The 26,047-nt window shown below is 42.4% G+C and overlaps 1 protein-coding gene across 1 annotated transcript in view; it reads left to right on the forward strand.

Moving 5' to 3' along the window:
• The window catches only part of LOC119488906 (adenylate cyclase type 1-like), a 56,802-nt gene that overhangs the window by 3,223 nt on the left and 27,532 nt on the right, over positions 1–26,047 (forward strand). The window contains exons 2-8 of the mRNA XM_037770912.1: positions 1,204–1,353; positions 6,564–6,682; positions 12,155–12,266; positions 19,487–19,614; positions 21,639–21,797; positions 24,108–24,249; positions 25,218–25,373. Of these exons, the coding sequence (XP_037626840.1) occupies positions 1,204–1,353; positions 6,564–6,682; positions 12,155–12,266; positions 19,487–19,614; positions 21,639–21,797; positions 24,108–24,249; positions 25,218–25,373 (966 nt within the window). The remainder of the gene's footprint in view (positions 1–1,203; positions 1,354–6,563; positions 6,683–12,154; positions 12,267–19,486; positions 19,615–21,638; positions 21,798–24,107; positions 24,250–25,217; positions 25,374–26,047) is intronic.

Genomic DNA, 26,047 nt, shown 5'->3' on the forward strand with positions numbered 1-26,047 from the left:
TGCAAATGTATGTATATATTTATTATTGAAAATCAATTATCAACACAAAACAATGACATATATTGTCCAGAAACCCTCACAGGTACTGCATTATCATAAAACATATGTTCAAATCATAACATGGTAAACTGCAGCCCAACAGGCAACAACAGCTGTCAGTGTGTCAGTGTGCTGACTTGACTATGACTTGCTCCAAACTGCATGTGATTATCATAAAGTGGGCATGTCTGTAAAGGGGAGACTCGTAGGTACCCAGAGAATCCATTTTCATTCACATATCTTGAGGTCAGAGGTCACGGGATGCCTTTGAAAATGGCCATGCCAGTTGCCAAAATGTAACGTGTTTGGAGCGTTATTTAACCTCCTTCATGACAAGCTATATGACGTGGTTGGTATATTGATTCCTTAGGTTTTCTAGTTTCACATGATGCCTGTATCACTCTAGCTTTAAAGCTGAGCCCGCTACAATAACTATATTTTATCTTTAGAGACCTGATGACGTAAAGTTACCCAGTAAATACGAGAAAAAAAATGGCAAAGATTACAGAAAAGTCTGAAATAAACATATTTTTGTGAAGTAGAAATATGTTTTTTTCCTGTTAATCCTTTCACGACCCCTCAGGTTGAATTTGTGGCCCCTTTGTGGGGGTCCAGACCCTTTGTTTGGGGACCACTGCCCTACACTATAGCTGGACATGTTTTCTTCTTTTGTTTTTGCTCATTAGTTTTAGTGTGAACTGGAGTAAAGTCGTGTTTTGTTCATGAGCTGCTGTTTTGTGTCATCCATCTTGCTGTGCTGGATTGGAGTGTTTCTTTGACCTTTCACCTCTGACCTTTTAGGAATCAACGGCTACAGAACGGGATACAAGAGTTCATCCTCCAAATTAAGTGTTCGGTACGATCAATAGCCTTGGATCATTAATTAATAGTGCACTTTATCTGCAAGCCGGTTGCACTGTATGGCTTTTGTTTCTTTAAGTCACACATAATGGTACGATTCATGGTTGTAATCAATGCGCTGACCTGGATGTCTAATCCATCCTATGGATTAATCAAGGATTGTGAAGTCTAATCCAGCCAGGATATATGAATGCACACAGAAATGCACATATGGACATGTGTGTTCCCTCAGGCTCACATGCACATACGGTATGTAGATGCTGCCTGGCTTTGTTTGGCATGTCTGTTCTTGTTTGTGTGCAGCTGGTGGCCAACGCGGTGCTGTTCACCAGCGTCAACTTGTCGGGGGTATTTGTGAGGATCCTCACCGAGCGCACCCAGAGGAAAGTCTTCCTGGAAGCTCGCAACAGCATCGAGGAGAGGCTGCGACTGGAGGACGAGAATGAGAAGCAGGTGAATGTGCACGTGCGCACAAACACGCACAGAAAACAAGTCGACGACGATGATGCATCCGGCACGTTTCACCTCGCATATGTTCACGAAATCTTCACAGAAGTTTTTTTTCTAAAGGTTTCAGGTGCCAATGTATTCTAACAACCTGCCCACAGGCAGTAACTATGACAGCGGCTATTTAAGGAAAGAACAATTACTGTGGCACATGCACCAGTGCCACACGTTCCACCCCCTCTGCGCACACCTACATGGAGCGACTTAACAAAGGAACAATCAGGCAACTTTAACACACAGAAAAACACTTTGTTATGCGCCGCACCCTCCTCGCCGGCCACGTGCGCGAAAACCCACCCACACCGGTTGTTAAATAGAGAATTAATTATCCCATGTATGTAATATGCCTCCGTACACGCCTCGCCTTTCGTTATACACAACACTGGCGAGCGCACACGCACACTTGCTGGCACCTGTGCTTTGTAGATTAGATGATGATATGCTGTGTTTTCCCCAGCAGTAACAGGCTCCCTTCTGACAGGTAATTACACAAGCAGATTGCTTTCTTGGCCTCCCTACTCCAGTAAAGGTCACAGTTTATCTGGGTGAGTGAAACACACACAGACCCCTGATTGGGATCTATCAACAGCCAGCCGACAGCCTGCAACCAGGCCGCTGCTCATGTGTCCACCAAACAAACGTCCGAGATTTGAATTTTCACCTATCAAAACAGGTCTCTGGTTATCACTGGGGGTGTTTCCTTGGGTTTGTTCTTTGAGCCGGATCCATATGTTGCATTGATTCCTCAACATGTGTAGGCTACGCGCTGTACATCTGGGTGGTTAATTGACTTCTCAGTTCAATAGTAATCTCAGAACGCAGGGGCAATGCGTTGTTTCCTCTTGACGTCAGGGACAATACAAACCCTGATCCAGATGTTACTTTACTCAAAAAGGGTTGGCCAATATGATTGCAACAAAACAATCCCAACACAAGGTATACTCACTAGCTGTTTGCTGAACCTTTAAACCGTACCATTTCCTCAGTTGTCATGAAGACTGATCTGTTGACATTACGGCTTCATCCATAGCATTTTTAGGACTTCTCATCTGTGACGCCTCAAAATGTAAGAATCAAAGTTCATTCTTGACCTCAGAAATAGTAGTTTTACAAAAAAAAGCCCCATGTCAAGGTCCACTTACGAGCCTTTTCCAGGGCTTTCAGCAGCTATTGAGCTTGTACTTCAACAGCCATCCCCCTGACAAACTCTGCTGATGAAGATTGTGTGTTATGGATGAAAGCTCCACGAAAAAGGTAGTATGGCAGACCTTGAGTTGGGATTGCTTTGTCAAACTACTATTACCAAAGTCACAAATGACCATAACAAAAACGATTAATATGAACGTTATCTGATCTGCCTACTCTGTGTTCACAATTGGTTAAAGGTGCTCTATACGATATCCAGAGCATTAATATAGCATTAAACAACTATTGTCTATGTAAAGATATAGAGGAGTAATGTCTGCCTGAGCAGAGAATGAAGTCACTCTCCCTCTGTGTGTGCTGTAAAAAGAGCTTTGTCTGTGCTTTGTTTACGTAGCCGGGCCGGCCATGCATGTCTTTTAGTGCATGTGAGCGTGCCCTCCTGGCTAGCTAACGGCCGCCGCTCTGTTTGTTATCTGCCGTAAAAGTTACATTTTTTTCAACGTAATCAAGGCAAATTACGGACTAAAAAAAGTTTCGTAAACACGTCGGAGATCACGGAGGTTCTCATAGAAATTAATAAACTTCCAGCTGACTCGCATACGTACACAGAGCTATGTGGAAAAGAGGCGTAAAGAAAAGAAACCTCTTCCTTCCTCCTGACTAAGCATTAATTTTCCACTTTGTGAGTAACGAGTTGGATTCCTTCAGTTCAGTGTTCATTTCAAACATGCAAAGTTTTTGTGGGAATTCCCCTTTCTTTTTAATCGGCAGGACAGAGAATCTTAATTTTTAATGTGAGAGAAAGTGAGCCAGTGGTTCATTAATAAATCACGAAGAGGAGAGCCATAGTCAAACAGAGCACACAGTGAATTAAACCTGGGACAGATCAGAGAAATGGGAATTATAGCACGCTCATGGAGGAGGAATGGAAGAGATTAATAAAGCAGGTATGAATTAATTCATTAAAACGAGCACACCTTCACACTTCGGTTATCATGATTTTTACACCTGACACACATGTGTGTATAAGTGAAACATGAGCACATATGGACACACACGCTTTCACCCACAGCCTCCATCAGTAAGTGTGATGGCTGTTTCTAAAAGCTGCTCTCCAGTTTAGTTTTTCATTCACAGGTGAGGAGCAGTTGTGTGAATGGATGTATAATGTGAAACGGTGTTGGAGGGAGACACAGGAGAGCCCCGGCTGCTTTTATAACCTGCCTCTCAACAGCTATTCAGCAGAGCCGCCTGATGATTCATTGTGCATTCACAACCATTTGACATCCTGCGAGAGTTTCAAGAGTACTTTATGCTGCTGCAACTGAGACGATCCACACACACAAAAACAAATACGCTGATCCGTGTAGATACGACTTCAGGCTGGTGCTGAAAGCATTGGCTGATTAATAGATTGGACTAAAATTGAATTGACAACAGTTTTAATAATCTTTTAAGTAATTCTTCAAACTAAAATTCCAAACATTCTCCAGTTTGAGCTTCTCAAATGTGATGAATCAGTCCAGTATCCCTGAATGAACTCCATGCATCTTTTATAAAGTTGTGTAAGTCAGGAACAGTGTGTAGCATTTAGGGGGATCTATTGGCAGAAATGGAATATAATATTAATTAAAGCTGCAAGCAGCGATGAACGGGCCCTCGCCCCTACTTGCGCGTCGGGGATGCTGGCGGGACGCCGACCGACGCGGCCGGGCACGGTGAAGCCGAAACTCTGACGAGCGCCACGACGCCTGCCGCAAGGCTCTACGACAAGCGGTTCACGAGTTATGAAGGGGGGCGTGGCTAATGTGTCGGGGGCGGGGATAACAACACCAACTTAACAGGCCCTCTCTGCTGAGTGATATGACACCTCCCACAAGACTCTACGACAAATGGATCATGAGTTATGAAAGGGGGCGTGGCAAATGTGTAGGAGGCGGGCATAACCTTCACCAATGAAACAGGCACTCTCTGCTGAGTGATATGACACCTCCTACAAGACTCTACGACAAACGGTTCATGAGTTATGAAAGGGGGCGGGGCTAATGTGTAGGGGGCGTGGCTATGACTATATTTTTGCATTTACATATAATCAGGACTGGACCCTTATCATACCTGAGAAATTTGGGGCAGATCGAACTATGTACAGTTGAGTTAGGGTTAACCCACTCTCTGCTGAGTGATATGACACATCCCACAAGACTCTACTATAAACGGTTCATGAGATATGAAAGGGGGCGGGGCTAACGTCTTGGGGCGGGGCTATGAGTATATTTTTTCATATACATGTCATCAGTACTGGACCACCATCATACCTGAGAGATTTGGGGCAGATCGGACTATGTACAGTTGAGTTACAATAACTGCCTGTTTCATGGCGAATGGCTCAAAATGGCCGCCATGCCACGGTCAGGTCGTTAAGTGAACACTCACCATTTTGATAGCTTTTCATCCTCAAGGTCTTAAGATGGTCCTGACCAAATTTCAACTCGATCTGATCAAATCTGTAGGAGGAGTTCGTTAAAGTATACGGCCTACAAAAAAACACAGAAATGGGCGAAAAATGGGCAAAATCGCACATAAAATTCAATATGGCTGACTTCCTGTTGAGTTTTGGGCATACCTCCAAGAGGCTTTTTTGTTTCTCTCCACATCTTACATCTGTCTACCAAATTTTGTACTTGTAGGTGAAACCGGAGCGCAGATATCAATTTTTCCATTTCATGGCGAATGGCTCAAAATGGCCGCCACGCCACGGTCAGGTTGTTAAGTGAAAACTCACGATTTTAATAACTTTTCATCCTCAAGGTCTTAAGATGGTCCTGACCAAATTTCAACTCGATCTGATCAAATCTGTAGGAGGAGTTCGTTAAAGTATATGGCCTACAAAAAAACCCAGAAATGGGCGAAAAATGGGCAAAATCGCACATAAAATTCAATATGGCTGACTTCCTGTTGAGTTTTGGGCATACCTCCAAGAGGCTTTTTTGTTTCTCTCCACATCTTATATCAACTCGATCTGATTAAATCTGTAGGAGGAGTTTGTTAAAGTACGCGTCCTATAAAACGCTAAAAATTACATGAAATCCAATATGGCCGACTTCTGGGTGGGCGGAGCTAATGAAACCCAATGAGGAATATGTTTCAAATGATGAGTGGGATATGCATACCAAATTTCATGAATATCGGATCAACTTTGACAAAGTTAAGATTTCAACGCGTTAGGGGGCGCTATAGAGCCAGCTAAACACACTGAGCCTAATGGCTATACATTTACATAAAGTTCACAGGTGTCCATCATTTTGCCAAATTTCATGAGTTTTCGAGTATCCCAAGGGTGTCAAAGGCATGTTCAAAGGCTAAAATACATAAGGGGGCACTAGAGAGCTAACATGCCACGCCCAAGCAAAATTTCACCACTAAATCAAAGGAATTACGAGTTTGGATGTGCGTGTAAAGTTTCATGAGTTTTTGTGCATCCTAAAGTCCTCAAACGTGTTCGTAAATTAAAAAAAAACGCAGGAAGTCCAAGATCGCTGACTTCCTGTTTGCCGAAAAAATCTCAAAATCATTTAATCCAGGTATGAGGGCGTGAGCAATGACATACTTGAATTTCGTGAAGATCGGAGTAACTTTGTCTGACAGCCTGCCATCATTAGGGGGCGCTATGGAGCCCTGCTGGAGACACCCGAGCCCAATCACTACAGAACTTTGCAATTTTCGCGACTTCTGATGCATATTCCAATTTTCATGAGTTTTTGGGGATGGAAAAGGTCCCAAAAACGCGATCTCGCAGCAGAAAAATAATAATACCGACAAAAACAATAGGTTCCTTGCACTTCGTGCCAGGACACCGTTGGGTCCTGGCACTTTCGTGCTCGGGCCCTAATAAGTATGTTTTCTTTAGTGTATAATCACCTGAAAATAAGAATTGTACAGTATGTCCTCCTAGCTTAAAGTTCTCATGCTGCCTCTTCTTCTTTATCTCTTTTTAACCTCTCCCTCCTCAGGAGCGTCTGCTAATGAGCCTACTGCCCAGGAATGTTGCCATGGAGATGAAGGAGGACTTCCTGAAGCCGCCTGAGCGGATCTTTCACAAGATCTACATCCAACGTCATGACAATGTCAGGTACGGGAGTGTCATGACAACTGTGGACGGCAGAGGTGTGCGGAGGGGCGGGAGTGTTTTGATCCAGGTATCACCTGCTGTGACGTCAAGGTCAAGAATAGAAGGAGAGCAATTAAAGATGGCCATTAATGCAGATGCAATTAAACTACGTAAAGGTTAGGAAGAGAAAAGGAAGGAGCACTGTTGCCACCGCCGTAGATTAGAAAATCTCCTCTGCCTCACCTGCCATTGTGTGTTAAACGAAACAGTGGCTGTAATATTATTTATCAATTGTTGTTTTATTACAGGCTTTATAGCAGCAAAAAGGAGGGATTTTCTTAACTGAAGGTCCACTTACTAGATTTTTTCCAGAGCTTTCCACCAGTGGAATTATCTGTGAAATGCCGACTACTATTTCCAAGGTTAAGAATGAACTTAAACGCTCAGGTATTTTTCTTTTTTTTGGGACAAATTGGTACGACGTCTGTGTGACTATGAAGCACACTGGTGACATTTTACCACCAAGTTTTCTATTTTCACCAAAAAAAAACACTGATGAAACAAGTTCTTTGTAGCATTTAGGCATCACATCAGAATAGAGTCCAAAAAGTTACAATTTCATCTATTTTTTTGCATTTATATAGAGCCTTTCTAGTCTTCCGACCACTCAAAGTGCTTTACACTACATGTCATCATTCATCCATTCACACACACATTCAAACACTAATGGTAGAGGCTGCCATGCAAGATGCCAACCTGCCCATCAGAATATAATCTAAATACTCATTCTCATTCAGGACTGGAGGAGCTGGGGATCGTACCGTCAAACTTCCGATTGGTGGACGACCCACTCTACTTCTGAGCCACAGCTGCCCCTATTGAGTAGAAGCAGCTTTGTGGTTTAACAGAACTTGAACGCATTTAAAGTGACAATACTTGATATTTCTATTATAAAAACGCATGAAATGACAATGTGAAAGGGGTTGCTAATAGTGATGAACCTACAGAGAACTAGAAGGGCACCCAGAGAGTGCAGACCTCTGCCAAGGCAGTTACTATCAGTGAAAAATATGTGTGTATCTACCCCGTGATTCAGATCCCCTCCAAAATGTTATGGGTTCTTCTTTGGCCCATGCAACACCCTTCCACAAAGTTTTTCCTTTAATCCTGCTGACAATCAAACCAACCCAATCTCACAGGAAGGCGTATGAAAAGCACAACATTACAAGGATATTCCGCATGTCATCAGGACGCATTTTAAGCTTTTCGTGTGTCATTTGTACACCACACAAAAGAACTACGGTAACGTCCGCAATTAGGTTTAGGCAACAAAACCACTTAGTTAGGTTTAGGAAAAAACGTCATGGTTGGGCTTAAAATAAGTACATAAACTAAGTAAAATACGAACGGAAACAACGTAACATAAGTACGGAAAATACGTGACAAACGTCACTAACAAAACTCCAGTCTCGAACACTGGTCTCCTGGTTGAAAGTCCTGTGTTTGTTGGACCCATCCCCCTCCCCTTCCCATCCCATCCACCATAAGCAGTCTTTCTCACTTTTTATTCTACATCTCTAGCTCTGAGCGTAGCATATTATTACGTGGATGCATTTTCATTGCAGTCAGTATAGACTACATGGCGTGAAATGATAGGCCGAAAGCAAGAAAGGCATTCTTATCGCACACTAAATGCCTTGCTCACTATCATGTCATTCATATGTTTTTTCGAGCGAACGGGCTGAAAAAAACAACAAAACACATAACACAAACATAATGTTCTGCAGCTCCCCTCGGCTTCATGGAGCTTCATAGTTTCAGCTCGTTGTTGAGCTGTTTGGCTGTACTGTTCTGGTTCAGTCTCACCGCTCTCATAGCATCATTTTTGGTAGCAGCAGGCAGCTGTTGTCAGCATGTAGACTCAACTATTGAACAAATTTCTGGTGTTAACAAGAATTTGATGGTAGTCAAGCCAAACACTTGCTGTTTCCAGCACCTCAAATGCAAGGATTTCTCTCTGTTTTATATCGTCGTTGGATATCATTGGGTTTTGGACAGTTAATCAACAAAACGCACAATTTGAAGACGTTACTTTGGGCTCTGTGATCAGCTGAGACTAAACAAATCCTTGACTTATCATAAACTAATTTACCAGTTGATGATGAAAACAATTGATTATTATTAGTAAATTATTTTACTAATTGATTAACTGTTTAAGCAATTTATTAAGAAAAATATGGCAAACATTCACAGGTTCTAGTTTTGCTTATTTATCCCAGTTTTATATGACTGAGTTGAATCTCTTTGGGTTTTTGACTGTTGATCGTTCAAAAAAAGTAATTTGAAGACATTCCCTTTGGTTCGGAAATCTTGTGATGACCGAAAAACTATTCAATATAGTAAACAAATAATTAGTTGATTTGTTGAAAAAAAAATTATATTAATCAATTATGAAAACAATCATTTTCTGCAACCCAATCCCTGTAAATTGTATCAGCCTGTTCAGCAGCCACCTGTACTGCACTTGTAATGAAGGAAACATTACCGAGCGTGAGAACCTGGCCATTACGTTCCAACGAGGCAGTAAAGAGAAATGGAGAGCTGTATCAGTGCTGCTGAGTGTGGGAGTGGAGGGGCTAGGTAGCGTGTCAACAGCACTCCTGTCAAGAGACAATCCTCTCCACTCTCCGTCTCTCTGTCTATCGGCTCGGCTCCCACACAGCTCGGGAACATCGCCGCCCGTTCGCCAGCCTTGCTGCTGCACTGGCACTCGGCCAAACATCACGCCGCTGCACCCAGCGAGCCAGCTCCCGCTGCTACAAACACATGTGCATCCGTAAACACATGGGGGTAGAAAAAAAACACAAAAAAACGTCACCTTTATTTTGCCGAGCAGGGGACGTGACATCTCCCTGATCTGAACCCGCCTTTGATGTGGCCCCGAGAACGTTTGATCGCATACCTATTTAGCTCCGCCACCGCTCTGCTCTCCCTCTCCACCGCCTCCTTACCCCCCCCCACCCACCCCCTCTTCCCTCCTCTGGCCTACTCCTCCTCACCCACCACACAGCAGCACGACCTGCAGAACAGCGCCATTCAAAGACAAATCACACCAACGGAGCTCTTCTGTCGAGCAGCAGTCGTGATCCCGGCTTTGCATACATCAGGGTTCCTGAGCAACTATACTGCGCTGCCAAAAAGAGCACAGCAACTCAGTCACGATGCAGAGGAAAGGCCCCCCCTTCACGCTACTAGCGCTGGGTCGTGAACCTCACAACTTATTGGGTACCGACCACAGTGTTTCTCTAACACCGTATTTCAAAAACTGTCAAGTACTGAAAGCTGGCATTGAATGTCTGGTCAGATACATCATCTTATTCTCTCATCAGAGAGTTCCTGATTTAAATGTTACCAATTTTAGGCTATTTTATTGAGGCAAACATGTACCGCTGCTGGTGTTTGGACAACATTTAGAGAGACTGTTCTCACAAGAGAAAACAAAAGCATTGTCTGTTTGTTCAAATACCTCAGCAATGTATGGACCCAATAAAGACCTCTAATGTATTTTGTTATTGGAGAGGTTGGGTGGGTGGATTAAAAAAAAGAACTCAAGCAAGGTACAAGGTAGTTTTTGTGCCTAAAGCTAACTGACCATTAACAGTTATGGGGGAAGATGAACTGAAGATGAAGTGTTAAACTTCATTCTTGACCTTGGCTGGTATAATGTGTATAGTAGTGCGGTCAGCATCTTAGTTTAGCGTGTTGGCATGCTAATATTTGCTGGTATTTGGTCATAAAAAAAGCACTGGACAATTAACATTTTGAAATAAATAAATACATTTTGACCTGATGATGGTGCTGGATGAAAAGTTAAGGGAACACCAAAGTGGTGATGATTCATCCTGTGTGGAACATGAATATTTGTACAAAATTTCAGGCAAATCCATCTAAAAGTTGTCTGAATATTACACTAAAAACCACAAATGTGAACCTCACGGTACGTTTTTGAGATATTTCAGTCTGGACCAAATTGTTGCAGTGACATTTCCATCCCTAGTGCTACAGAGCTAGCGTGGCTAAAAACTTCCAAAAACAGCCAGCTGAGCAGGAAGAAGTAGTTTGACCAAAACAAATGACTCAAGGTTCACTTATGAGCTCGCTCCAGAGCTTTCAACCGCATCTCACAGCCTTTTTCTGAGATAAAGTTGGCTCAGTTGTCATGGAAATACCAACTGAGGTATTTCCATCCCCTGAGGGAGAATGCGAGATGTAAATAATATCTGTGGAAAAGGCTCACAGATGGGCATTGAGTTAAATTGTATTCATTACTATTATTATATGTCAAAATATTTTTTGTAGCAGTCATTTGTAACAGTTGTTGACCTGCTGAGCTTCAGATCAGAAAATACACAAACGTGTTGTTTTTCGGCAAGGAAATCACAAACTAGCCTGGTCTCCTAAAAATGACGTTCCCATACAACGAAACTGCATTTCAATTACATTTCGAAGAAAATGTGTTTTCTCTCGGATTACGTTCGTTTTGACGTGCCACAAAAACATTTCTAAACATAGTCCGTAGAGGTTCACATAGGGAGGAGGTTGGGGTGGATGGGTATGTCAAACAAACACAGTCAACGTTGACTTATTTTTCTTTACGTCCGTAGCTTAAATAACATAATAAAAGTAGTTATTTTAAGCCAAACCATGATGTTTGCAGGGCTAACCAAGTAGTTTTGTTGCGTTTTTGTTTTGTTTTGTTTCAATTTACAACTTTAACATATACAATGTCACATGTTTAAAATTGAAACTGTAATCCTGGAGAAAATACCCCTCGAAATAAGAATGCAGTTTAGTTGTATGGGAGCGTAATTTAGTAGGAGACAGGGTTGCACAAACAGGATATTTTGTTGTTTTGTTTCTAGGAAACTTCTCTGAGTAAGACCTCAAAAAGTATTGTTTTGGTATCTGTACCAAAAATACAAAAATCATACCTTCCTCTACACAAAGCTGTAACTCTGGTGCCTTTACTCCACTGGGAGCAGTTTTTCTTGGCCTGAGAGTCAATAAGATCCATAACACCTTGTTATGTTGCCTGGCCTCTCAGCAAATGAATAAGGGGCTAAGTAGCTTTCAACACCTTCTTCATCCCCACTACAGCAGCTAGCCAGCAGCAGGCAATTTAGCTCTGTAATTGATTTAGTCGTTGGCCTAAAAGACGCTTTCACTTATCAGGGATTAGATTATGGTACTCTTGCTTCATTTTTGATCTCTATTAGCCAATTTCTCTGCTCCTGTGTGATTTCTGAGTATTTAGTGTCATAAAGATACTTGTTTGTGCAGTCAACATGCCCTCTCTGCTTCTGTAGAATTTATTTTCTTAGTGTATTGGGAACTGCAGAGTGTTTCCTTCCTGGAGAACATGAGGAAATCAGCTGTCAGGACAAGTTGAGCTCTTCACATCAGATTATAATACGTCTTTCTCTCTTCCGACAGTATCCTGTTTGCAGACATCGTGGGTTTCACCAGCTTGGCTTCTCAGTGTACCGCTCAGGAACTGGTCAAACTGCTCAACGAACTCTTTGGGAAGTTTGATGAGCTGGCTACAGTAAGTGCTCTCCTTTCCCCTCGCAGCTATACCCCTCGGTTCATGTGCTTCATAATGAAAAGGATGAAGTGAATAAATTATCCACACAGTGTGATCGATGTGCATCCAAATCTCTAGCTGTTTCAATGAAAGTCCTTCACCGACATGCTGGATCTCCCATGATTGGTGATTATTTATACCCATATGCAGGTGGTCATCCCAACACCATCAAGTTTAATGTAATATTCTTAGACTTTAGAGCAGCTTTAATTGATCTTTTTGGCCACTTGAGCGCAGCAGAACAAGCTATAAGCACATTTAACACTGACGTGTTAATGCAGTGACATTAACATTTATTTAGAGTCATGTTTGTGTCCACCTGATGAATGTAAGTCCAATTTTTATTCTCCCTTTTGCTGTGTTTGGTCTCCACCATCTGCTGAGGGAAATATCTGGCTCTCTAACCACTATGTTCACAAGATTGGCAGGCAGGTAGTGTACAGTCGGTTTGGAGTACATTTTTATGATGAAACAGCCGCCTGCTTCTAGAAACGAGGATGCGAACAGCGATAAGACTGGAACGAAACATTAAATTTGCAGTCCCTAAAACCACAACAGTGAGCTGAAAGGAACTGCAGAGTTGATTAAGCAACTCTTTCACGTTACACAAAGTCATTTCATCCATCCATCCATCCATCCATCATCTGTAACCACTTATCCTATTCAGGGTCGCGGGGGGGCTGGAGCAGATCCCAGCTGACATTGGGCGAAGGCGGGGTACACTCTGGACCAGTCGCCAGACTATCACAGGGCTAGTCATTTCATCTACTGTTTCCATTAAAATACTGCAGCTTTAAGCAACTATGAGGAACATTAATTTTGTGTTGATTTTGGCGGTCCCTGTGGACAAAAGCGGTAGTGTTCCCGAGCACCAGAATCCGTTTAGAAAACCTCTCATTTTACTGCAACAGGGTCTGACAGTTTGTCCCGCACAGGTCATATAGATGCATCAGTTTCTGATGGCATAAGGCAACTGTTATAACATAACCAATTAAAAGTTCCTCACAGTAACTTTAAATGTGTGTATGACCAGGTTACTCACTGAGCGAATACAACATAACTTGTCAGTGTTCTTTTGTGGACACAGTATTTAATAGTGACAATGTTTTCTTACTTTATGTCTTAGATTCTCATTTTTCTCATTTATCATTTTTAATTGCATGATTTTCTTTTCATACATATTTAATGAGCATTGTTGGAGGGAGCCTGAGATCTAAGATTTTCAGTGCCAACGACTGCTAATTGTGCATAAATAACTTCAGCTGATGAATACACTGACACTGATATATAAATGATGTATCGGTCGAGTCTCGCTCTGGGTGGTCTTGCTCTTGGTGGTCTTGCTCTTGGTGGTCTTGCTCTTGGGTTCAGTGAGTTAAGTGCAGATGGTGCAACTTACGAAGAAGAGAAGGTACATTTGAATTATTCTCCTGTTATGAAAGTATGTCATCGAGCCATCGCAGTGAGGGAGGCATACTGGCGGCAAGTGACTCCAAACAGTTGGTCAGCCTGTTGTTTCTCTGCAACACCAAAAGCCTCCAAGAACATGAAATGTATTATTTAGTCCTGGAGCTCATTTGTCTTATGCCAGGCCATATATTGATCCAATTGTGGAAGTAAAGCTGGAGAGGCTGACTGACGTGGAGGAGGAGGAGGAGGAGAAGATGAAGGTCAACAAGGAGAAGGAACTGGAAGAGCGGGAGAGATGAGTGAACCAATTTTTTGACGGAGGGGAGATAAGGGCTGAGGAAGAGGAGGAGTGTGCGTGTGCGTGTGCGTGTGCGTGCACGTGCGTGTGTGTGTGAGCACTATTGGGAATACTGCACTTGATAAAGAGAGAGTGTGTGTGTATGGTCAGTAAGCCTGTGTAGCGTTGTTATCCAGGAAAGAAGATTAGGTGAGTGATAGGTTATCTGCCGGCAGACTACTATTATATTAATACTGCATGAGACACAGACACACACACACACACACACACACACACTCTTGCTCAAAGTTTTATCATCATAGTTTGACATTACAGTAGTTTGACTACCTCTCTCTCTCTCTCACACACACACACACACACACACAGTTAAATAGGCCACATGGTGATGCTGTCAGAAACAGTAGAAAAAATCTTCATAGGACCACTAAGCAGCTCTAGGGCTTTCTACCACATCTCACGGTAGCACATCAACAGATGGAGTTGGCTCAGCTGTTATGATTACGTGACCTACAGTCAACTGTGTAACTCTGGTCATATGTTCAAAGATGACTAACCTTATTTTTCTCTGAGCAAACTCAATCTACTAATGAAGACCGTGAGATGTGGTTGAAAGGCCTGGAAAAGCAAGAAAGTAGTTCTTGAGTTAAGATTGGTTTGTCAAACTCAAACAGAACATTGAGTTCAATTTGACCGTCACCAATCAAGAGGATTATTACAAACACTGCAGCGCTACAGAACTTTTTCTTTACCAGCTCCTCGTTTTGATTTTATTTCACTTTCAATTTATGGTTCAGTCTCAGTGTTGTCTGCAAACTTGTTTCCAGCAGCAGCAGACAACCAGCTCTGATAAACCCACTGTACACTACCAGCCCAGCACCAAACAGCACACGGACAAAAGGCGTTTTCGGACCAAACAGTTCTAGGGACTCACTGAGAGGAACTGTTCACTGGGGAGCTCCCCCGAGAACAACATACCTCCAAGGGCTTTTTTCTGTTTGAATTCACACCGCCAATAGGAACGCTGCAGTGGCTCATGAACGAGTTCACTTCAGGCCTTCACTGTCGGCCTATTTATCCATGTTTCCTGCCATTTTTTTCCGTTACAAGCTGTTGTCTGTGTTTTGTGTTGTCTGTTGTTAACACGGTTAACAGGTTTTTAAAAATTATGGTTGCCAGTGTTCTCTCAAAGTCTGTTACCCCATCGAATAGTGTTTCCCTCCTGTTAAAATGATAGCGCCCCCCTCGATGGTTCGGGTTAGGGATAAGGGTTGGTTCAGGTTTAGGTAGGGGGAAACACATATTGATGGGGAAACAGTATTCAACACAGCACCGGTGCTGCATAGATCATAATGACATTGCGTCATTGCCGAAGCCACGCCCCCTTCTGAAGGATAGAAAACAGAAGATCCCATAGATGTCAATGTCAATCTTTTTTATAGAGATGTCTAATAATTTTGAGACCTTGCCTGAACCTGGCTATTCGCAATATCTTAATGAATTAAGGTTGATCGCTGTCATGCCTCTTCAGTCTTCCTCCGTCCAAGTGGATGAATGACCCAACACAGTGGCCGGATATTGCTTATCCTTACATGACTCACGTCACTTACAGTTCCTCTACCTACTATGAAATAGGAGCAAAAAGTCCCTCAAAAAGGTGTTCTAAGAACTAAGATCGTTACTAGTCTTTGCGGTGCGGACACAATAAAAAGGGGGGTTCTTAAAACTAAGTTCTTAGAACTATGAATAAGTTCCTCCGGTCCAAAAAAAGCCTTCGGTTAGCAACTAGTTGGTGAAGAAAGTGGAGAATGTAGCAGCTAAAAAGAGAAATTTTCTCCCAGGAGATGGTGGAGACAAAACCAAGCCAAACCTAACAGGAAAGTGGACTCAAAGGTATAGTTTGTACATATATGTATAATATTTCAATGTCGATCTAGCTTACTACAATGAGCTACTATAGCAAGTGGCTCATGCCAGCCACCAAGCTAATGTGTGCGGTAACGTTATAACGTTCCAACAACATTCAACACACTCATAAAGTTATATTTAGTATGATTGTTTTGACAAAATGGTTCACAGCGCTGGGCTAACCCACGATGAAATTTGCCACATAACGTTAACTAACGTTATAGTAACATTAGCTGTACGGGCAGTCGTTACGTTACTTGCTGCTATTTCATTAGAATTAAATGACATAACGTGAATAAACGTAGCGTGAACACGTCTGTGAACATGATTTCTGCCGGAGTCACGTCAGATAGATTTTCATCAGCAATGGCGAAGACGCCAACTCCCATGATCCCACACTACTTCACAACGTCATCAAACTACTCCTTTTATCATTGTTTTGATTGAGAGCACCCTAGCGGCAGAAATTAAATATTGTGTGTTCAATTCATCAGGTGGACACAGACACTAAACTAGTGGTATAATACTGTTGAATGCTATCTGTCAGTTTGTTTTAAATTTAAATTTTACTATAGGGAATATTTATTATCCTAAAATCGTGTCAAGAGAATTCAAGCATTCTGCTGCCGAATAGCGTCTACAGTTATCAAGTGCAGCCCACAATTAACGCCCCCTTTTACCGCCATGGCGTCATTGCAGTAACGCAGCAGAAAGTGTGTCAAGTGAAACGAGAAACATCCTCACCGGGCCGCAGTTGGCCCGCGGACCATAGTTTGGCCAGCCAAGGTTTACTCTCTCTTTCTACATGCACACACACACATATGCACACACAAAAGTCACATGATCAGCAGGATTATCCCTCTTGAGTTCATTCTGCATCTCAGCAATCAGTCATGGCTTAACGCGGGGTGAAAGAGACAGAAGAGGGGGGAGAAAGAGCAAGATACAAGGTGATATGTGGCATGCTATCAGTGCTCCAGCACTCAGAAAGCCATTATATGGAAATCTTGTGATGAGGATATATTGTGTGCATGTGTGTGTGTGTGTGTGTGTAGCTGCAGCTGCATCCTAATTGAGATTTATACCCTGTCGTGTTAGCGAGGGAGAAATTCACTTTCAAACCGGCTCTGTCACAGCTACTGAGCCTGTCTGACTGCTGTATGCTACACAACACATTTATTCCCCAGAGTCTCACCATAACTTAACCATAACAGACATGGGCCTAACTTAACCCTAACTTTCACCTAACCATAACAAAATAAATCAAGACAAATTGGGGACACTGATTTTTGCCCCCAATTAGACGAACCGTACCCAGTCAGCTGGTTTAATCCCAAATTTATCTCCAAAAACGCACACAGATAACTTTCTCCTGAGACGTGGCTTGCTGTCAGCTGATCATTTCTCATTTCTCTTCACACACACACATACACATACACACACACACACACACACACACACACACGCACACACACACACACTCTCCATTCCTCTTCCTAGCGCTGGGATAATCATCCATGTTATGAATTCTCATATCCTCCCACGCCAGAATCTTTCTGCTCCCATGAGCAGAAAACCAGAGCACCCCGTCTCCTCTCTTCTCATCTCCGCCTCTTACCCTGCAGTTGTCATGAATCCTCTGTATTTGTGTGTGTGCGTGCCCATGTGTGTGTGTGTGTGTGTGTTTGTCACTCAAAGGCCGCCTGCAGGCTAAGCTTTGAAGGGTCTACCATTACGATTTTCTGATGATTGTGAGTGATACAGCGCCAAATGGAAACCCTGTGTGTGCAACTAAACCGAAATACCTGTACAGTATGTTTGCATGTAACCGTGCTGCTGTTTGTGCTTTCCTGCAGGTGTGTGTGTGTGTGTGTGTGTGTATTCACGTGTTGTAAAAGTGTGTGTGTGTGTGTGTGTATTGGTGTTTGTGTCATCGTTGCGGAGTTTGTGCACAATGTGCGGTGTGACAAATAGCTGATCTGTCTGGGAATGTGTGGGCGGGATTCTACTTCAAGAGCATGTCGGAGCAATTAGAGTTGGCCTCAACTGCAAAACGCACACATGGTTGCACAAGCACACACGTTGGATTTACTGTACATGAGCAAAGATGCAGCCGAAGCATCCATGCAGTTTATGTACAGTCGGATCTCATGTAACAGGAGTAAAAGTACACTCTTTCTTGTTAAGTTGTTAAGTGGGACCAACTTTCAGCTGTTGTAGAAATGGTCCACATCATGATTTCAAACTTTTGCTTGTTTCTCAAGAGAAACTATTTGGAGTCATCAATCATCAAGTTTTGCTTTTCATCAGCAGAAGAATAGGTTTAAAAATAGCAATGGTCCTGTCATAAGTACTTACGTGTGGCGAGGCATCAAAACTTTACCAAATCTGTGATCCAGATCCAGATCCGGAGAATTGGATCCTACTATCTATGATGGACTATTGGGTTTACTGTTAATAACTAGAATTACAGCCTCACAGTTGTATGTCTCCTCCAACTAGTCAAGTTGCAGTTTACATCCATGTCTGTCCAAAATTTCATCATCTTATCCTATTAGACATTTTTGTGTAAAATTGTCATAATTAGCGCATGGATTCTTGAGTTATGGCCCAAAAGTTATTTTTTTTAGATCACAGTGACCTTTGACCACCAAAATATAATCAGTTCATCCTTGAGTCCAATTTGACGTTTTTGCCATATTTGAAGAAATTCCCTCAAGCCATTCCTGAGATATCACATTGACGAGACGGGAGGGACGGGAAGTCACAGTGACCTTGACCTTTGACCTTTGAAGACCAAAATCGAATCACTTCATCCTTGAGTCCAAGTGGACATTTGTGCCAAATTTGAGGAAATCTGTTGAAGGCGTTCCTGAGTTATCACGAGAATGGGACGGACATGAGGTCACAGGGACCTTTGACCACCGAAATCTAAACAGTTCATCCTTGAGTCTAAGTGGACGTTTGTGCCAAATATGAAGAAATTCCCACCTGGTGTTCCTGAGATATCGTGTTCACAAGAATGGACCAGACGGATGGAAAAAATAATGCCTCCGGCCACGGCTGTTGCCGACGCGGAGGCATAATGATACTAAAAGTCTCCAGCCATTCTAGCGGCTGTAGGCACAGCGTTGCTTTTAGGTAAATGCGAATGTCCTAATGCTAACATGCTTATGTAAACCATGGTATTGGGAGAAATAGAAATTTCAACCTGATGATGGCGCTAGAGGAACAAGGCAAACGTGAACATGGCTCACATACTCAAGCTAAATGCGTGACCCCTAATAAAGTAGGGCCAAAGGTTTCGCCCTTTTGGTAAAATATAAAAATGACACGCACTATATTCCCCCGACTACGTTGTCGCGGGGGTATAAAAGTGAAGGGATCTCCAAACTTATTACAATTCATCCTGAACCACATTTCAATTCCATCCAATAGTTGTTGAGATATTTCAGTCTGGACCAAAGTGGTGGACAGACCGGTAGGCTGACATTGCTATCCCGGCCTTTAGCCATTAGGTTGTTTCAGATAATCATCTGTCCGTCTCTTTCTTTGTGTCCGTCTGTAGGAGAATCACTGCAGGCGGATAAAGATCCTGGGGGACTGTTACTACTGTGTGTCAGGACTGACCCAACCCAAGGCAGACCACGCCCACTGCTGTGTGGAGATGGGACTGGACATGATTGACACGATCGCGTGAGTCGCACACACTGACATACACACATCTGTAACCTTCAGGTCAACACTCAAGGTTTAATTTTATCTGCATGAACAGGAATTTGTTTATTACTGATAACGAACACAAGTGGGAGGCTTTTGTTTTGCTAAAGCTGCTGCTACCTCCAATAAGAAACTTGTGTTTTCAGTCCAGGATGTCTGTTTCAGGTCACAGAGTATATCATAATCTCGCCAGTATTTCTTATCTCCTGTAATTTTGTTATTTTTTGATCACTGTTAAGTGTGAAGCGTTGGTTTACTATGCCAAGTCATAGTCAAGTCAGCACACTGACACACTGACAGCTGTTGTTGACTGTTGGGCTGCAGTTTGCCATGTTATGATTTGAGCATATTTCTTTATGCTAAATGCAGTACCTGCGTCATTGTTTTGTGTTTTTAATTGATTTCCAATAATGAATATATACATACATTTGCATAAAGCAAGCACTTCCATGTTGATAAGAGTATTAAGTACTTGACAAATCTCCCTTTAAGGTACATTTTGAACAGATAAAAAATGTCAGATCAATTTGCAATTAACTATGGACAATCATGCAATTAATCGCAATTAAATATTTGAATCGATTGACAGCCCTAATATTAATGCAACACACATGTAGTAGTGATACATGACATAGGGTAAAGTAGAGTTTAGCTGCAAGTGGTGCTTTGTTTCGATTGGACACAACAAAGCAATGTTGAAAACATCCATGTAAGTCTTCATATTGACAACAGATAGATTCTGCAAACTGAGACAAATTCAATTTGTGACAATTTTGCAATCACAAAGACACACATGCACAGCCCCGAAACCCTCCCCCCACCGGCATGTTGACACACACACACACACATACACAGAGAGCCTTTACCTCATTACCTTGTGTGAGCCCTCGCCTGTCATGTTCTTTCCCTGCTGCTCTGTTTGAGTAGATGGATGCTGCTGCAGGAGTCCTTTATCTCAGAAGACAGGTGCTGCCTTCCTTACACACTCGTCCCCTCTCTCTCTCTCTGTGTGTGTGTGTGTGTGTGTCATCCCTCCTTCAGCCTGATGGGCAGACCACATTTTCTTTTCCGCCACCCTGTAAACATACACACAAACATTGTGTGAAGTGGCTGACCTTTCACTGGTGACGAGGAGCTTTGTGTAGTGATTTACTGGAGAGGAAAAGTCCTGCTCTATCTCCTGTGCACCACATATAAAAAGAACTGGATACAACGTTGTAGACGGGCTCCCGTTCATTCCCATGAGAGTTTCTCAGTGGCGCATGAAGCCAAAATGGCTCGACTGCCGAGTGATAAAGTACCCAGATCTTCCGCATCCAAGGGGCCCATAGAGCTGGCGCAGTAGCATTTCTTTTAACTCCGCCTCCCAGCCCTCGCTCCAGCGTCGGTCTGAGTCTCATTCACATGAACAGAGGAAGGGAAATAACTCTGGATTCGGCTATTAGTGCATTTTACAACTTTTAGGACCTAATGATTTAAATAAGGGCTATTCAAGTGTTCGTACTGGGAAGTTGATTTACCTCAAGAAAACATTATCCGCCGTGTTACAAACGTCTCGTCCCAATGTAAGTCTATGGGAAAAAGTATTTTTGGGCCCAATGGCATCACATGACGGAGATGGAAGTTGTAGTACCTCAGTTTGGCCACTACGGAAATTTGCTTCAAAGCCCGGCGCTCTTCCTGGGGGCTTAGAGCCGTCATGTTGTCCATCTTTATATACAGTCTATGATCCTCATGAGCTTGCTGTGCACTGCACCCAAACTGCGTTCTACGTGAAAGGCCCTTCACACATTCTTGGATGCACACCTGCTATCAGATCAGCAACCTTAAACTAATACCTGTTCTTTGATCCGTCGACCAAATGTCCACTAAAAACAGGTTTTTGAGATCTCTAACTAACAACCAAACAGTTGAATGAATCACAACCTCCTCGTTGGAAGTTACATTTTCTTGGTTTTGTTTCAACAGTTTTAGAAATTAAATTTCATCCCCCCCTGCAGGTCGGTGGTGGAGGCGACAGAAGTGGATCTGAACATGCGTGTTGGTCTGCACACAGGACGGGTGCTGTGTGGCGTGCTGGGCCTCAGGAAATGGCAGTATGACGTCTGGTCAAACGATGTCACACTGGCAAATGTGATGGAGGCCGGAGGGCTGCCTGGGTCAGTGCTGACTCTTTACACCCACTGAAACTGGACTCTGAGCAGTCACAGTACACACACACACACACACACACACACACACACAGTATCCCAGCAACAGAGATAGAATATAGCCTTATGATGTTTGCATCAGATGTGGAAATGTATTCTCTCTGCGTACAGTACGTACTACAGCACGGTACAGTACATGTTTTTTATAGACTTGTCAAATGCCCACCATAAAGGATAAAATAATTGTATCACTTTATTATTGATAAAACAAATATATAACAAATCCACTTTAAAGACAAAAACAAACTTGAATTTAGCAACCTGACAGGTATTGTTCTGTTTTGCAACAGCCTGAAATATTACATTGCATTTCCCAAAGGAAGAAATGCTGGAGATGTTATCTTGTAATAATGAAGCTATATTATGATATAGCAGCTCTAATAAGATTACATAATTACAAGATCTCTATCTAATATAAGATAGTTTTCTTAATTATGAGCTTGTTTTCAGATACAGATATTGTAATTTATAAGAACAGTTCAACAAGATGTAGATGCAGTAAGGATGTGTAGGCAAGAGAACCACTTAGTTAGGTTTAGGAAAAAACAACATGGTTGGGCTTAACACTGCTACGTTTGTACGGCGAAAATGAGACATGACGTTTTGAACATGGGACACGAATGAACAACTGATTGCAAAGTAAAAAGTGAGACTTAACGCACGCGACACGAACAGCGGTCTCCTGGATAAAAGCCTTGTGTTTGTTGAGCCCATCCACCACCCCTCTTCCACGCGCCCTAAGTGTGTCTCTTTCGCTCTTTAAACCACCTCACCACAGCACTTTCCCTGAGCGTTTACTGTTGCCGCAGATGGGTTTACACTGTAGTTACTGGAACGCCCGGTGCGTCGCATACCAGCGCTAAAGGAAGCCTTGTGTAGCGGCATTGAATGCAGATGGCCATGACAAAGAGTTGATATTAGATGCCCTGGGAATGAGAACGGACTGGCGCAACACGATACTGTATTTTCACAAACACAGTGACTCTTAGTTTATACTGTAGAGAGAAGACTATATGTATGTTTTCCCAATGCAATGTCATGGGTTTCTAATGGTTTTTGGACAATAAGGCAAAAGTAAGCATGATTCACATACCCCCGCTCACTGCTTGACCCCTACTAAAGTAGGGCAAAAGGTTTTGCCCTTTTGGAACTAATGGAATTAGTCTATTGAGCAAAATCTAGCTTGTTATTAGCTCAGCTTCCTCAGGATAAAGTCATTTGACGCAAATATAGTCTGTCTGGTTGATGCTCTCCAGGTTTTAACCACTTCATTACTTGCTTGTATTTCAACACCTGGACTCTGTGTCCACGGTGCCTGGTGATAGTGTCTGATATTTCATTAATTGTACATGATTTGGGAACTTGCCATCCAAGTTTGTTTATTTTAAGTATGTGATGAATCCAAAACGGTGCCAAGTCATTAGCTGTAGATGATTGAAGATCTCCCCAAGCATACATACAAACATGCACAGAAATATTCAGCGCTGGATTGTAGCATAAGCTGGTCTCTGATGAGAAAGTCTTTTCAGCTTTGGACTTCTAACCCCTAAAAGGCACAACTACACCACGCTGTCAACCATCATACCAAATTTGAAGTTCTTTGAAGTTAAATAATTTTCGAGTTCTGCTCCGGAAACGAAAGTGTGACACGCGAACGGACAGAAGGACGGACACGCAGAGCGCTATACCCCCGACTACGTTGTTGCAGGGGTATAATCATAATGAAGTTTAATGGCACATAGATATGAGCTGTATCAGACTTTGGCTACACAGGCAGTACTTGTTAGTAGGATTAATTCATTGTTGGTTTTGGTCCTTCATGTGATCTGTTAATAGTAGTGAAAGGATAAAATAGTCACCTATGTGGTCTTAAAAAAAAATCTTGGGATTGAATTATTTCTCTTTGATGCAGTTTAGAAAAGCAGCTTAAAATAAGGCAGACCACTTGTATTAAATTAATACTTCATTCAGGGAAACTCATGTACAGTAACAAGCTGATTTGCATTTAAAAAGCAATGAAATGAGGTCACCTCATTGGCTCAATGTGGTCTTGTTTCAAGTGAAGTAATAAGACTTTAGGACTCGTTACCAGATTAAATGAGTCGTTAGGATGAATATTTCTTCGCTGTGAAGAATTTTTGAGCAAGCCGAGGGGCTATTAGGCCGGTGAAAATAATGAGGGGCATAATGATTTGAGGCCTTCGTGTCTGACTTCTATCACTAACTGCCTTGCGTCCTCTGCTCTGCTTGTGCTCTCAGCAAGGTGCACATCACGAGGACCACCCTGGAGTGTCTGAACGGAGACTACGAGGTGGAGCCGGGCTTCGGCAACGAGAGACATGCCTTCCTTCAAAAGCATCACATAGAGACGTTTTTCATCGTGCCATCACACAGACGCAAAGTACGCCACAATCATTTCTCTTTTTTTTTGCATTTGCTCTCTCTTGCTTGAGAGGTGACACATCTATCAGTGTTATAATAGTTAATCCTCTGAAGCAGAGAGGGAGGCAGGCCGTGTGTTAAGCTGGCAGACACATGGCTATCTCTCACTTACTGTACATGTGCAAGAGTCGACAGTGTGTGTGTCTACTCTTAGCGTTTTAAATCCGCAGCCACAGTATTTGTGTGAGATATCCAGGTTTTCTACCGTTGCACATTCACAGTTTACTGTAAAAATCCCACTAATGCCGACTTTATTTCCATGAATAAGACAATTCTCTAAAAGCACATTACAATTCGAGCTCTCGTCATGTCGCCCTTTTCCTCCCATCCTTCACTGGATAATGCAAATTTTTCTCGGGTTTATTATCAAAGAAACTGGATTTTGGTTTCCAGAATAACAAACTGAAAGATTGTAGGTAGAAGAGGCTGGAAATTATGAGTTTTAAAGTTGTATTTAGTAGTGAAAATCATTACAGAGCGGTTGTAGGTTTAAGTTTTGCCATGACATTTGAAACAAACTTTCATTGTTTTACCTGATTTTTAATTTAGCACCATAAAAAAAGCAACATTTCTACTTGTCCAACTTATTAGTTTATAAAGTCCCTCTAAAATAAATGACTGAATTCCTATCAGCTTCGGCTGTAGTTTGAAGTAGGTTGGAAGATTATAGGTAAAAGTAAGTTGGAAAAGTTTTAATTTTGAAGTTGAAATGTTTTCCAAAAGACAGTGCACGTACTCTAAACATGTGGGAGGCTGTTTCAGAGAGTAGTTTCCAACCTTGGATGAGGAACTGTTAGGTGTGAGTGATCTGTTACATTTACAGGGTGTAAGGAGATAATATAAAGTGTTTTCTGTACCTCTCAGTAGCTTCTAGATCTTTCTTTCTTTGCTTCCTGGTCATCTCATTATCTTCGTCCTCATTTCCAGATTTTTCCAGGTCTCATTCTGTCAGACATCAAACCAGCCAAGAGGATGAAGTTCAAGACGGTGTGCTACCTGCTGGTGCAGCTGATGCACTGTAGGAAGATGTTCAAGGCCGAGATCCCCTTTTCCAATGTCATGACCTGCGAGGATGACGACAAGGTATTTAACAGTCTGTATCTCATAGAAAATCATCTATATTCGCATGCATGTGTCTACCATTACTCTACAGAATATATCTGGGTTACGTAGTAAGAGAAATCCTTTTAATGGGTCTGTATGTCCATTTGTGATGGAGTGAAATCCTGCTTGGATTCCTAATCTGCTACACACACACACACACACACACACACACACACACTGAAACACTATAATCTGGATTTCTAGATTTCGCAGCATCATAAATCCTAGAGTATGCCTGCATTACAACTACTTGTTGAAAAGTAAACCAATAAGTATTATGAGCCACTTTTGATGTAAACTCGCTGCTTTTAAACTCGCTGAGTGTACATGTGTGTATATGTAATGGATATTTGCATGTGAATATGAGCATTAATTTGAGCTCGTTGCCATGTTTCTCATTATCTCTGTGAGTATATTTGTGTTTCTCATTATCGCTGTGAGTATATTTGCTTTAACGCTGCTGGTTTATTCCTCGGTCGGCCGGCGTTTGGTGGTTGATTATTGGTGTTGTGGCATCACAGGGTCTGCCCGTCAGAAATAGCCTGCTGCTAGCTGTAATCCGCCCAACTGTGTGAGCTCGGCCAGGCATTAGTACTTCATGATTCTGATGAGGTTGCATTATGGCTGCTGGTAATCACCCACAGCCTGGTATC

This window comes from Sebastes umbrosus, chromosome 5, assembly GCF_015220745.1.
Source record: "Sebastes umbrosus isolate fSebUmb1 chromosome 5, fSebUmb1.pri, whole genome shotgun sequence".
NCBI classification, from domain to species: Eukaryota; Metazoa; Chordata; class Actinopteri; order Perciformes; family Sebastidae; genus Sebastes; species Sebastes umbrosus.